Source organism: Ambystoma mexicanum, chromosome 10 (assembly GCF_040938575.1).
Source record: "Ambystoma mexicanum isolate Mex_15411 chromosome 10, UKY_AmexF1_1, whole genome shotgun sequence".
NCBI classification, from domain to species: Eukaryota; Metazoa; Chordata; class Amphibia; order Caudata; family Ambystomatidae; genus Ambystoma; species Ambystoma mexicanum.
The window spans coordinates 225,673,254-225,688,014 of record NC_090932.1 but is presented as its reverse complement, the minus strand read 5'-3'; the positions used below and the strand labels follow the sequence as shown (position 1 = coordinate 225,688,014).

Here is a 14,761-nt window from a genome sequence, read left to right as displayed (position 1 = left end):
TGATGAGACCAAGGTTGGTGAATTTCTAATCTCGAGACTATCTCTAGTGAATTCAACCTTTCACCCACAGTGATAGTATGCCTTCTTTGTTGGCCCATCGCCTTCCAATAGCATATTATCCCTGGCTCTGTGAGTGCAGCCATTATCGAATCTTCACACCTGGGATCCATATAAGCACAGGCAGCCTGGTGATCAGTGGCTAGTCCAGGGATCTGCAATCTGATGCTCGCAAGATACTTGGACTACAACTCCCATCAGCCCTAGCCAGGATAGTCAGACTATTACAGTCATGTCTGCCCTCCCTCCCCCAACAGCACTCCTGTCCTTTAGAGCCATCTGGTCCCATCTGGTTACATGTGTCCAACCAACACACACACCCATCTCTGACTTAGAAGGCAATCTTCACACATATACATTACCACTGGTAAGAACACAAGCTTTTATTTTAGGTGTTACTTTAAACAATTTCAATTCCTGATCCTCTTCCTGGTATGGGCCATTCCGTGGAGATCATGAAGTATTCTTTGAGGAGATGGAGGCACAGGAAGATGCTTGAAGACTGTCCAGGATAGCTGGTTAGGGGACTTTGGCGCAGGGCTGCGCACCACAGAATGTACACGTATTCCACCCTTGCAACTGGGTGGGACAGCCTGGAGGAAATTGATGCAAGAGGCCTGCTTCACAAAGTGCTTCAAAAAGGCCATTTTGGTGAGTTTTTAACACATTCCCACAGTATTTGGGTGTCCAGTGTGCCAGTACTATTTCCATGATTCAGACATAAGGCTGGGAAAAAAATAAAAGTGGAAGGGGATAGAACGAGTTCTTTGTGGCAAACTGGGTGCTCTTGCAATCTCATTTCTTCGAATAAGAGGCACTGTAGGGCAGGGTGCCGCAGGAAGGGGGCAGTCTGCTGAGGAGCTCGTGGCTAATGCAGTCCCATTTCCAACCAGCAGGAGGCACTTCAGAGAGTGTTTTGGGCAAGAGGCACTGTGAATGTGAAATGTAGGCACCTCTTAGAAAAACAAATCTGTATACCAGACACTACACACAGCACTCAGATGTGGGATGTTTGCATACAAAAAAAACCCTACTGGAGTCTTTACAATTAATATTCTTTTCTTCTTTATCTAACAAGATTATAATAGAAAAATAAATCCTCTCTTTTACACAATCTGGAGGCCAGCAGGCAGAGTCTGTCTGTAGCACCCGCCTTACGTCAGGGGCCGCCGGCTGCGGTTGCGCTTCGTCCGCCTTGTGGGTGGGAAGCCCACTACCTCGAACTGTTGGTGCTCAGCCTGGTTAGGGAAGGGCCTCTGGCCCCGGAAGAGGCGCTTGATGAAATGTGCTTCTGGCTGGTTCTGCCTGCTGCGCGAAGCTTTCCGTGGGCGGCCTCTGCGGGTAAAAGCCAAGTACCAGCCACTGTAGCGCGCACTCTGAAAGGCTGTGTAGTTGTTCTCCAGCACGATTTCTGTGAAGATGCAATCCCGGCCCTTGCCGCTGGGCTGTAATGAGAGAAATGGGACAGCAATCATGGTAATGTCAATTGCTTGTTTAGCGATAACAATACCCTGAAGTCTGCACTTATAGCATCAAGGAAACAAAAGAAGGACAGTTGAGGTAAGACAGTAAAGGAAGAAACAAGAAAGGCGAGAGGGAAGAAGCATGCATGATGTTATGTCATATCATTCGATAAATTGTGAAGTGCTAAGCCTGCCCCTAAGGAAACTCAAAATACTGCAGCAGGCTGGAGGAATAAAGGGGGGTTATGAGGCGGGGAGGAGTGAACATGAGAGAATAAAAAAAAAGCAACATTTTGCTCTATCAGGGTAGTTGTTCCCAGACACTGCAATCGGAATGGCCGCTAAGCATGAAAATGGAAGAAAGACCAGCTGTGACACTAAAAGGGGGGCGGTGTTAAGGATAGTTAAGTGAAGAATCAGAGTCGTTGCTAGGGAGGGCTAAGAGTGCTATAGCCCTGGATCTTTTGGTTCTAGCCCCGGATAGAAGCTCTGGGGTTAGAACCAAAAGGCTAGCTAGCCCCACGTCCCGACAATCCCGACATTAGCATAGCCCCAGATCTTTTACAGACCTAGCAACACCCGTGGTGAAGAGAAAGGGTGAAACATGTATGTACAACAGTAACATTGCTGTTTAAAGGCAAGGGGGCTGCCTTCTAACCACAGAGAATTGCCCTTAATGTCTGCAGGTTTAGGGTTAATTTGATTCCCAGTGCTCCTGCCCACCTGCCCTGGCACCTGCCCACACCCCATCCCTCCGGCCACATCTTCTGTGCACTCTTGCCCGCTCTCTTGCTCCCTCCCTATCCCTTCATGCCTAGCACTGCCAGTCAATGCTTGCATTGAATTTTAAAGGTGATACGCAGAGAAAAATCTATATATTAAGATTGAAAAAAATTAATAAACCACTTTTAAAAAAACGGACAAATCCAACATATCTCTATGATATTTGCTGTAAACACATAATATAGTGACAGAATACAGAAAATGAACAAGATAGACAAAGCACTGTTGACAACAAAACCACATACTGCCTCAAGTCAAGAAGTAAATACAGCTGTTAAACCTTGACAATCCCCATCTGTCTAGCTCTATGAGAGATGCACTGGACAATGGGCGCAGAAAGATTTCATATCCGAAAGGGTGGGAGGCTCTGCGCGTTTTGACATTATTGATTGTTTGAGAAATGGTGTTCCCAGGCGGCTGCAGCACGTTGCCAGGGCACAGGCTGGTAGCACAATACACATATACCCCATCGTCTAGGCCAGGGGTGTTGCTAGGTCTGGAAAAGATCCGGGGCTAGGCTAATTTTGGGACTGCCGGGACTCGGGGATAGCTAGCCATTTGGTTGTGGCCCCTGAGCTTCTATCCGGGGCTATAGCCCCCTTGGCCCCCCTAGCAACGCCTCTGGTCTAGGCATGCCAACTTTCAAGAGCATCTAAGTGGTTGGTGAGGACAAGAACAGAGGGTGAGTTGTATTTCGCAATTGTTTTGCATCGGGCGCCTTGCATGTAAGTCATGGTAAATGCCCTCTGATCGGGGCCCCGTCGGCCTGACCGCTCTACCACAGGGGACCTGAAGGCGAGCATTCTTCGGCATTGACCTCAGTTTACGCTGCCTACACCGCACCAGCTGACCAGGGCAAGCCTTCGCCAACAGTGCCTTGTTAGAGAGAGTTTTCCCAAAACAGAAGTATGCATCTGGGTTATCTATGGCTTCCTAATATTAAAATAATCCAACCATACAAACATTGTCAGAAAGGATACTTTCCCCCGGAAATGGGAGCAATAGTAGACGTACATTGTACACGTCAATTGGGTTATATCATCCTTGGACATAAACGGATAGTGAGGCTCAGGTATGAAGGATTACTGGAAGGGTCTCCACTTGGCTAGACTGTCTAGTGGTGTCTGGAAAAAAGTCAGTGAATGTTCTGGGCAGCGCATAGCACCAAAACGTCTTTCCTGCCTGTTGTCATTCAAGAGGGAGTGACTATCTACCCTTGGCAAGGCAGGGCGGGGCCTGCAATATATCCCATTGTCTGGCCTATGGCAACCATGTTGATCTTCCGAACCAGCCTAGTGGGGAGGCCGCAGGATCCAATCTTGCCTGTTGTCATTGGAGGAGGTGTGACTATCCACCTATGGAAAAGTAGGAAGGGGCTTGCCTTATATCCCATACACTTCTTTCGATGCCATCTTGATCTTAAGCAGAGGTGCAGTGGGAAGATCCCAGGATCAAATCCTGCCTGTTATCATTCAAGCAGATGTGACTGTGGACCCGTGTCAAGGCAAGATCAGTCTTGCATTATAACCCCTCGCAGGCTTTTGGCAGCCACCTTGAACTTCAGCACCATTCCAGTGGCCGCAAGATCGAATCCTGCCTGCTTTCGTTCAAGCAAGTGCGACTATACAAACTCGGCAAAGCGGGAGCAGGCCTGCATTACATTCAGTGCATGGCTTATGGCAGCCATCTTGCACTTCTGCACCAGTCCTTTGTGGAACCCCTTGTTGTCATTCAAGCAAGCGTGACTGGCCTTCCTTGGCAAAGCACCAGTGGGCTTTCATGATATCCCCTCTATGGCTTATGGCAGCCATGTTGATCTTCAGTTCGGTCCAGTTAAGACCCTACAGGATATGATCCTGCCTGATGTCATTCAAGGAGGTGCCACAATCCACCCTTAGCAAAGTGGGAGTAGGACCGCATTATACCCCCCACATGGCTTATGATATCCATCTTGATCTTCAGCACCAGTCCAATGTAGAGTAATAACAGAAAAGAGCAGGAGCACAAGATGAGAGCGCTTCACTACAAACAGCCTCCGTTGCCATCTTAGCTAAGAGGGGTGTTGACCTTTACATTTGGATGGCCTGAAACGCACTCACCCTGGGGATCATTCTCATATTCCTCAAAAACGGATTCCTATAATGCATCCTCGCTGAATATTATTGCTGGAAGGACAGCCCACCTGCGTGTCCGCGCGCCGAACACATAACCATCGAATGTGAGGTCTGCTTTCTATGTCTGTGTTTGCGGAGTGCAGAGGAATGGGAAGAAGAGCGGTTCATCACAGAGGAAGAGATAAGGTGACGATGGGAGAAGGGTGGGCACGTTTGCTGGTGTGGGAAAGGTTGCCCAGAAGAGTGTGGATGGTATGGGGGGCACGGTGGGAAGTAGTCCCCCCATGTGGGTGTATGGCTGTGGGGGGCAGGCAGGAGGCATGGGACGGGGCCAAAAGAATCTGGGGAGGGACAACGAGCCAAACGCTTTAAGATTCAGCGAAAAAGAAAGATTGGTGGGTGGGATTAGGTGAAGCGGGGATCGGCGACTCACCATTCGAGGCGTTGAGCTTCAGTGCAAATACATAGAACTCACCAAGGAGTTTGCTGGATGCAAAAGAGGGTTCACCCTAAGCTGAGAAAGGAACTAAACTGGCTAGTTGGAGAGGCTTAAAAACAGACCAATCACATAGCCTATCCTCAGCATAAATGCCAGCTGTTCCCCCTGATCCTGTAGCGTCACATGAGGAGGAGTTTCGCATGTAAAGGTTGCTGTGCTGGCGGGGCGTGAGAACAAACGCCGGCCGAGTTAGCTCCCTGGCAACATCTCAGCACCAGCAGAACGGGTTGATGTCAACTGAAAGCGGAGAGGACTGAGGTCCACGGAGATCTGTGAGAGGGTCCCGGTCATTGCAACCCTGGCCCAGCCCCATAGAGGAGAACTGAGACTCCGGATCCATTGAAAGACCTCACCGGAGAGCCTCATTTCCGAGTGCTCTGCTTGTCTGCACAGGAAGCGCATGTGTGGCGTGTCATTGATGGTGCTATGTTATCACCCACAAAATGAGTACGCTCATGAAAAATGGAAAGATGAAACATCACGGGAGCTCCCAATGTCAACAGAAAACCCAGCCATGCGCTGCTACACATCTGCGTGTGCTAAACAGAAACTATGCCAGGTTTTGTGATGGGATAGTTGGTGCAACACAATACCACAGGTGCAAGACGATACACCCCTGAACTTCAAAGAAGAGGGTTTCCTTCGTTGTTCATGCTGTGTTCCCCAGTGAGTGTGATGTATGAGGTCAATTTGTCAAACTTCGGCCGGTATATACGACCGCTGAAATCAATTCTGGCCTTCAATTACCCACCAGCTCCTCTTCTATGCATCCAAGACAGATGGCATGGAGCACAAAGAGTCAAATCACTATCAAACCCATGCTCACCAACACACATGCAAGTACTCACCTTGGCAATCAGCTTGCCCTTCTTGCTCATGCAGATGTACTTTTCGCTCTCCGCGCCCTTGATTCGCACACGGCTCCCAAAGGTGTCTGTCTCCACAATCAGCTTTGCTGGACATCACATTGCGGGGGGGGGGGGAGAAGGAGGAGAAAAGAAACATGAGTGCTGTTGATCAGTGTGTCAGGTTGTGTGTGTGTGTGTTTGCAACTTGACTTGAACCTTGACATCTGTCCCTTCCAAAAGCATTCTGTCCCATTTGGCATTTACCGGTGGCGGTGCATGCGCTGTGCAGATTCTATGAGCCTCTACCACTGGAGGAATACAAAGGGGGAGGTCTGAATGCTCTACATATTAACCTAGGAGTGTAGAGGGCAGAACGTCTATTGGCTGCATCACTAACAATGATGAGACTGCAGTACCGTGCCACTGGTGGGTGGAAGAGCCTGCGCCTCTGTTCCGTGCCACTGGTGGGAGGAAGAGTCCACGCTGCAGTACCGTGCCACTGGTGGGAGGAAGAGTCTGCGCCTCAGTACCGTGCCACTGGTGGTAGGACTAGTCCGCGCCTCTAACAATGGTTATACATGAGTAGTAGTTGTCTTTATGACACAAGGAGAGCACTGTTTGAGTGCTGGAGCATATTGGCCTCTGCCATTGCTGGAGCTGATGGGTCTATGCCATTGGTGGAGCTGATGGGTCTATGCCATTGGTGGAGTAGAGCGTATGGGCACCAGATACTGATGCAGTGGACTGCATAGCTCTTTTCCTTTGGTGGGATCATTAATGGGACAGAGTGTGTAGGCCTCTGTATTTGATGAAGAGAAGTGGAGTCTTGTTATCTGCTATTAGTGGAGTAGAGTGTGCAGGCTTCTGGTATTTTGTTGAACATGGAGTTTGTATGCCTATGCCACTAGTGACGCGTGTGGGCCTCAGCCACCGGTTGAGGTTGACTGCGTAACCCTCTAGATGGGTGGAGTGTACAGGTAGGAGTTTTTCACAACGTATTCATTCACTTAATGTGAAAAAGACTAAACAAATAACCTTTAATGATACAAGCGAGTGAGGGAAGTAGTGACAAAATGAAAGTGAAAGAGACACCATTTAACTGCTCCATTCCATGCACACACCCATGGCCTCCATTTAATTGCCACTTAATGATCATCTATAAGGAGGGCCTGTGAGGTCCTCTCCATCCCACGCTTCAAACTCCCCCACATTCAAGGATATGCTACCCCTCTTCTCAAGCAGCCTCTCTTCTAATAAATGTGCAGCTGTGGCTTGACAGGCCCTCATCCTCTCTTGAAATATATCCCATTTTATCACATTGGTTTGCAACCATTATGCATTGCAATCCACCATCAAGTCGCAATATCTCTGTGAGGCCTATAACATCCCCGCCATGCACAGACTTGCACTTGGGAATGATGGGACATTTCTCCTATGAGATGATGTCCAAGCTAAGTGTGGCACATGCCCAGAACCTCACTCCTTCAGAGATGCTAGGAAGCCAAGAATCACAACAGAAATGCTAAGAAATGAATGAACACCCAAATCAGAGTATTTCTTTAAAATATGGTTGTGCTTATGAAATAGAATCCCCTGATGATTTCGGATAAGATGGAAGAAAGCGCTATTAAAAATAGTCTGAAGAATGTCTGGGATGGCAGTGGGGTCCCCTCAAAGTATAAAGAAGGTTAAATAAAAGTGTGATCTTCCAAGGGACCCCAGGCTCTTGGGCTTAGGATGTCAAACCAGATTGGGACAGGAAATGAGTGGTCCAGTTAGTGGAATGAGGGTTGAAGGCTCAGCTTCTTCTGATGTTAGAAGAGATTAGGACCTCACAACACCCCAGTGGTGTAGGCGGGTGCCGGCTTTGGGAGCCCAGGATGGGCTGGTAAGGGGCCAGCTGAGCAGATTGGTGAGAGATGGTGTCTCTGGAAGCCTGAAGCAGGATACCAGGCTGCCAGTTCCTTCGCGGCAAGGACTCCTGGCTAGGTCTCAGTTGGCATGGATCCTGTGGCGACGGGTTCTCAATGGCACTAGTTAGCAGGAAAGTATCGGGTGAGAGGCCCAGCGGGTTGTGTCAGCTTTGCAGAATCAGTGGTGGGCGTCCCTGCAGGTGTCAGGTATCAGTGTGCCCCCAACAGGCACTTGGCCAATGGGCATTTGGGGCCTGGCACAGTGGCTTGTGAGGTTGGCACATGTGAGGCCGGGTTCCCCACAGTCTATTGTGAGAGTGCACTTCCATTATGTGGACTTCATGGCTTTCAGGGGTGGGCATGTTCTGGCGCTTCGTCTTCAGAATTTGCTGCCGGGTGGAAAAGATGGGTGCAAAACATGGTTGGTGTCACCTTGGTGGGGCTGCTGCCCCTTTACAGCTGAGGAGTCCCTGTGCCCCTCAATTCCTGCACCTCTATTTTCTGTCCATCAGAATTGGTGAATGTGAAACCTCCTGATAAAAACCTCTCTCCAAAGGTTCAGATTGTCTGTCTACAGGACCAAAGTCTGTGATAAATGCACCGTAGAACCACTCGGGAGTGATCGGCGCAGTATAAATATTATAAGATAACATAATGCAGGAAACTCATAGGCCTCCAATCGTGGGTTGGAAGTGGCAGGTCTGATCACCACATCCAAAGTCAAATGCCTCCTTTGTTTTGGTAGACGTTCGAACAACGACTGGAGTACGACAGACGGAGAATAGCACTGCTTGTGTTGGACTCAAGTAATTCTATTTTACTAGGCAAATTGCTTGGTTTCAGTGAAGTTTAAAAAGACATATACAACTTGGCCGGTGTGGAATTAACATGCCGGTATTACCGTATACTAAGAGCTGGAGGAAATTCCTCCACCCTACCGGCAAAAATCGCTGGTAATACTGGCAAATCCCCCCATGGAGTCCAATGGGACTTCATGGAACGGGAGTTTACCACCGTCACCAGCACTCAAAATCTGGCAGTAATACAGCCGCACTGAGTGCCAGTAATGGTATTACCATTTGCCATATCCTGGTGGATTTACCGCCAGGATACCGGCAAATTCGTAATGAGGGCCTAAGTGTGTTCATTTCTCACTGTTGCCTCAGTCTTAGTCGCTGACATCATTGCATTTTTCTAGCATGTTGAATGGCAAAGGGTGAACCGAGGGGAGCCAGTAGGCAAGATCGTCTGCACTCCTGTGGTGTCTTCAAAGCAATAGACCTGTTGGTCATATCAAACTGGTTTCTGCAAACCTCATTGCATATTGTGAATCTTATAATTCGGCAGGTTAAGATGGCTCCCCGTCCGCCATGTTGTCTTTACCGTTCCACACTGCACTTACTGAAAGTTGTGCGGACAGAGTAGCCAGGCCATGCACTGGATACTGTCCAAGCATTGCTAGATAATGGTAAGAGAGAGCAGAAATACTTCAATGCTTCAGATTTCGGAAGGAAATTACTTCCATTGTAAACTGGAAGGGAACAGGTCTAAGTAGCAACTGTATTTGTAAGAGTACCTATCACGCCACAATCGGTGCATTGGAAGCGTAGGGAGGTTCCCTGGGAGAATGCGGGGGAAAAATCCACCAGCAGGTTTAAGAATAGTCCTGACGCTCTCCGCTGGGAAGACATAGTTTAACAACACTGGATCCTATAGGAGGCTTTAACTTGCTGGCTCCTGCTTTGGGAGGTTTGGCAGTTCTTTGGCTTTTGGTGGAAAGGGGTTTAACTGTAGCAGTGCAGGTGGCTTGTCTGTGCCAGAGGTGTGCATGGGCGACTGAAGGAGCTCCAAGTGGCCTAGTCCTTCAGAGGAACCAGGCTAGGAGGAAGTGTCTGCTTTGCACAGTGCATCATAAAGCATGTGCAAAAGCTGACCTTTAGGGGAAAGTACTGCATCAGCGAGTCTCAGAGGTGCCTCCTGACTGGAGGTGGAGCGTCACTTCATTGGTGTGGAATGCTGGGGATTGCCTGACGACCCACACACCCGGAATCCTGCTACATCTCTTCCATTGTGGTGTTTTTTTAAATCTTTTTATTTATTTATTTATTTATTTTCATTTTTAAAGCGCTCACACAGCCTGCGGGCATCGAGGCGCTGGTACAGGAATTGTTTGTTTTTTAGTTGCATAATTGTTTTTGTCTAGTTGCATATTTATAGTGCGCTTAAACACCAAGAGGTTTCTGTGTTGCTTCATGTAATCTTGCTTCCAAGGCGCGCACCTTGCTGCTGAGCTATCCTCCCAGGACAATCTTTAACCATGTCCTGAATGCCCTGCATCCACCCTAGGGTTAGACCACCTAACGCTGAAGGCTCAAGATGGATCCAGGAAAGGAAAGGGTGAGGTGGGCAAACAGATCATGTTTTCTAAATGGGGCGTTCAAGACTTGGGGTAGCCTCAGTGAATGAAAAGGGGGACTGCACAGAGGCTGTGATTTCATTAGGGAATTCTCTTACCAGCAAGTCCCTAAAATGCATTCATGGCCTCTGGGCCTACCTCCATTGATTTCTCTGAAGGCAAGGGCATGCTGACTACTTTGGGCATTAATTGGGCTCCAGGAAGGGGTATGCCCAGGGTCTTGGCGCCAAAACAAAACACGTCCCACATTGGTAAGCTGTTTGTGAGTTTTCATGACAAACTGGATCATTCCTGGGGGAGTGTTTTTGGAAAGAGTTTTGCCAGATTGTAATTTTTTTAAGCACACTGGACCAGTAACATTGGTCAAACTCAAAACTACCAGTCCCACAGTAAAATATGCCTTTGACCTGAGGCTCATTGGCCTGTACAACAGGCCCACACTAATGTGCTGAACCAGGCCTATGTGCGGTGCTTTATTGTCATATAGGCAAGTACACGCTTTGTACACTGCCTGGCAAGGAGCTCAACTCACTCTGGTATCAGTATGAAAAAGCTGAAAGAAGGAGAAGGCATCTATCTTGTGGACACCAGAGAGTGTGCAAATATCAAGATGGCGCGTGCGCCAAAACTAAGCAAGCATTCTGATGTAAGGAGACACATCTATTGATTCACAATATATGTTTATGTTTTTGCAGATTAATTACATTCAAGAGCTAATTAAGCTAATGTATGTGTTAATGTCTTTTATTTATTGTGGGCTAATGATTATAAAGGGCCTATTTTACTAGTAACCCATTTTTGGTTCGATGAATAATTTTGGCTGAACACGTTCCATGACTGTGGAAAGCAGTCTCACTTCACTGCAGGGATGGTGTTTGGAAGAGAAGGTGTGGGGGCTGGGGGAAGTGTGGCGGGGGGGGGGCAGGCGGGAGGGAATATGAGATGTGCCTGAATACTCGAAGGACACTTTTAAACCTTAAAATGATACAACCACTGATCCGATACTCTCCTTTCAGGGAAGAGGCGCCATCAAACCATTCACCCACTCTAGGCTGCCAATGTCACCATCCACTGAGACCTTCAGCTCAACACACATCCTTTAGAGGGAGCACTGCTGGACCCTCACTCTTTAACCAATGTCCACTTCCAAAGCATCCAACGAGCCAATGAACCACCTTTCAGTTCGGCTAGCGCCCATCACCCAACCCCTGCATCCAGAGCAACTTTCCAGTACACATATCTAAGGGGAGGCTCACCCCACCACCACCCTTCAACCAACCCCTTCATACAAGGCAACTTCCCCATATGAGTACCTTCAGGGAGGCTCACCCCACCCCCACCCTTCAACTAACCCCTTCGTACCAGGCAACTTCCCCATATGAGTACCTTCAGGGAGGCTCACCCCACCCCCACCCTTCAACCAACCCCTCGTACAAGGCAGCATCTCTATATGCGTACCTCAAGGGAGGCACACCCCACCCCACCCTTCAACCAACCCCTTCGTACAAGGCAACTTCCCTATTTGCGTACCTCCAGTAGGCACACCCCACCCCCACCCTTCAACTAACCCCTTCGCACAAGGCAACTTCCCCATATGAGTACCTTCAGGGAGGCTCACCCCACCCCCACCCTTCAACCAACCCCTTTGTACAAGGTAACTTCCCTATATGCGTACCTTCGGGGAGGCTCACCCCATCCCCACCCTTCAACCAACCCCTTCTTACAAGGCAACTTCCCTATTTGCGTACCTTCGGGGAGGCTCAACCCACCCCCACCCTTCAACCAACCCCTTTTTACAAGGCAACTTCCCTATATGCGTACCTCAAGGGAGGCACACCCCACCCCACCCTTCAACCAACCCCTTCGTACAAGGCAACTTCCCTATTTGCGTACCTCCAGTAGGCACACCCCACCCCCACCCTTCAACTAACCCCTTCGCACAAGGCAACTTCCCCATATGAGTACCTTCAGGGAGGCTCACCCCACCCCCACCCTTCAACCAACCCCTTTGTACAAGGTAACTTCCCTATATGCGTACCTTCGGGGAGGCTCACCCCATCCCCACCCTTCAACCAACCCCTTCTTACAAGGCAACTTCCCTATTTGCGTACCTTCGGGGAGGCTCAACCCACCCCCACCCTTCAACCAACCCCTTTTTACAAGGCAACTTCCCTATATGTGTACCTCCAGGAAGGCTCACCCCACCCCTATCCTTCTACCACCCCCTTCTTACAAGGCAACTTCTCTATATGGTTACCTGCAGAGAGGCTCACCCCACCCCCACCCTTCAACCGACCCCTTCATACCAGGCAACTTCCCTATATGCGTACCTCCAGGGAGGCTCACCCCACCCCCACTCTTCTACCAACCCCTTCGTACCAGGCAACTTCCCTATATACGTACCTGCAGGGAGGTTACCAGATTCACACTATTCAACCAGCCACCATCCAATCCAACATCCTACCCAATATTCACCCTTCAGGAGATTTAAAACAACCTCAGATTTCAATCAACATCACCATCCAATACAGTCGTCTACCCGATAAATCAGCGGTATGTGGGGTTATCACATAGCCAGGGCCGGCCTTAAGGGCAGCAGCGCCCTGGGCGAAATGGTGCCCCCCCCCTCGGCCACCGCGCGCCCTTGGTTAACAGGGGGCGGGGCGAAAGGGGGCGGGGCCAGGATGGCCAACATTTTTTTGTTTTTTTTTTTCCTCCTCGCTCTGGCGAGGAGGTTAAATAGGGCGCGTTAGCACCCCATTGTCATTGAATGAGCCCGCCGCCGCGGGTTCATTCAATGACATTGAGGTGCCTGCCACCATGCCAGCTCGAGGGAGCCCTTGAAAGACTCCCAACTGGCGAGGTGGGGGGCTAATGGCGCCTTTTCTTATGAAAAGTGCCCGTGGCAGAGGGGCGCATTTAAATGCACCCACTGCCGCGGGTACATTTCACAGTAAAGGCCGCCGGCTGCACCTTCTCCCACAACGCCAGCTCGGGGGAGTCTTTGCTCCCCCGAGCTGGCGTGTTGGGGGCTAATGGCGCCCTGGGGGGCGTGGTGTCCCGGGCGGCCGCCCGGCTTGCCACCCCCCAAGGCCGGCTCTGCACATAGCCGCCTTCCAACCAAGCTTGTGATCCAGTGTCACCACTTACCCAGTACAAAGCCCTCAAGTGAAGAGCACTGCCCTTCTCAGACTTCAATCAATGCCTCCATGCACTGCAACTACTTACTCAAAATGCTTGTCTGCAAGAACCCCGACACACTCCTCCATCCAATGCAGTTACCTACCAAATAAGGTTTTCTAAAAGACCAGCCACATTCTCTACCCTTAAATGCAACCACCATGCAATGAAACCTCCCACCACAGGCGCCCACTTCAGTGACGCCAAACACATACCCAGCCTTCAAGCAACGTCTCCATCCTTTGAAACCACCTAACAATACACAAGCCTTCAGGGCTACACTGCCATTGGCCAGGAGGCCAAGCACATCCTGCCAATCCACTGCAGCCATTTGGAGAACATCTCTGGACATTGTTCTACCGTCTGACCATAGCTAGAAGGGGCGTTGCTAGGCCGTTCTTGCGCCTGTGCCTTCTTTGTAGTTTGTAGCCCACATTAGCCTTTGTCAGCCCCCTCTCCTGTGTCATCAGCTGGATCAAAGTGCATGCTGTCTTGAATTGTTCGAATGCTGCCCCCTGTGTCTAGGGTTCTAAATGGTGTGACTTCGGGAATATAGCTACCCAAAGGGCTTTCCGCAAAAATACTCATGGGAAGAGTTCAAAATCAAATGCATTTCTTAAGTATTGACTACGCAAGCAAACTGCTTCTAAAATTCCCTATTTAAGCGTTTACTAAACCCTACCCGGGCATGAATAGAGCATGAAAAATGGAAATTAGCTAAATAAACAGACAGTGAAAATTATGCGGGTCGTTAATTAAATACTTAGAGAATAAGTGATCTGTTTGTATGAGAGAAATATAACTAATTGGGACCTGATATTTAAACATTCCAACTGCTTGATAAGTACTTGGGAAACGTTAAACAAGCATTTCATTTTGTCTAGGGGAAGACTATTGAAGCTATCACCTTGACTGGAACTTTAGGTAGCCCAGAGGCCACTTCCTGTCGAGTAATCCCTTCTCAGAAAAATGTTACTTGCAGCGTATTTTGGTGGAAAGCATTGTCTCCTTTTTCATTACCCATTGTCAATGTCACTGTCGAGGGAGTGCACGCCCCGATTGGCCAGAATCCCCCACGTGTTTCATTCCATTTGTTATTCTGAGATTCTGGTTGGCTACTGTCCTGCTCCGAGCGGTGATAATGGTGCTATCGGGAAGAAACATTCAAGGTAAGTGGGCGATATGCTTTATGGACGGAGGGGACGACCTGGGTCAAATTAAAGCAAACGGGTCTCCAGTCATCGAGCAGACCTCCCCCACAGATAGGCTGCTGTATTCCCCTTCAGAGCCCGTGCCATTCTGAGCCCCATCGCTATTACCCATCACTTTCTCACTGAAGCAGGCCCCGCCCCTGGATAAGGAAGGGCGTTGCCCCCTCTCCACCCACATATGTGGCGTGCTTGCGGGAAACTTTGATCCCCGCAGCCCCCCCATTCCCCCGACCACACCTGCATCAGAACTTTTACCACTCTGTCAGACCCTCTAACT

General features: G+C 49.4%; 1 protein-coding gene across 2 annotated transcripts in view; it reads right to left on the bottom strand.

Annotated features, from left to right (window-relative positions):
- Positions 1-419: 419 nt before the first annotated feature.
- The window catches only part of FGF17 (fibroblast growth factor 17), a 142,754-nt gene continuing 128,412 nt past the window's right edge, over positions 420-14,761 (bottom strand). For both annotated transcript variants that reach the window (XM_069617732.1, XM_069617733.1), the window contains exons 4-5: positions 5,765-5,871; positions 420-1,502 (exon numbers count right to left, since the gene is read on the bottom strand). In XM_069617732.1, the coding sequence (XP_069473833.1) occupies positions 1,212-1,502; positions 5,765-5,871 (398 nt within the window). In that variant the 3' untranslated portion in view covers positions 420-1,211. The remainder of the gene's footprint in view (positions 1,503-5,764; positions 5,872-14,761) is intronic.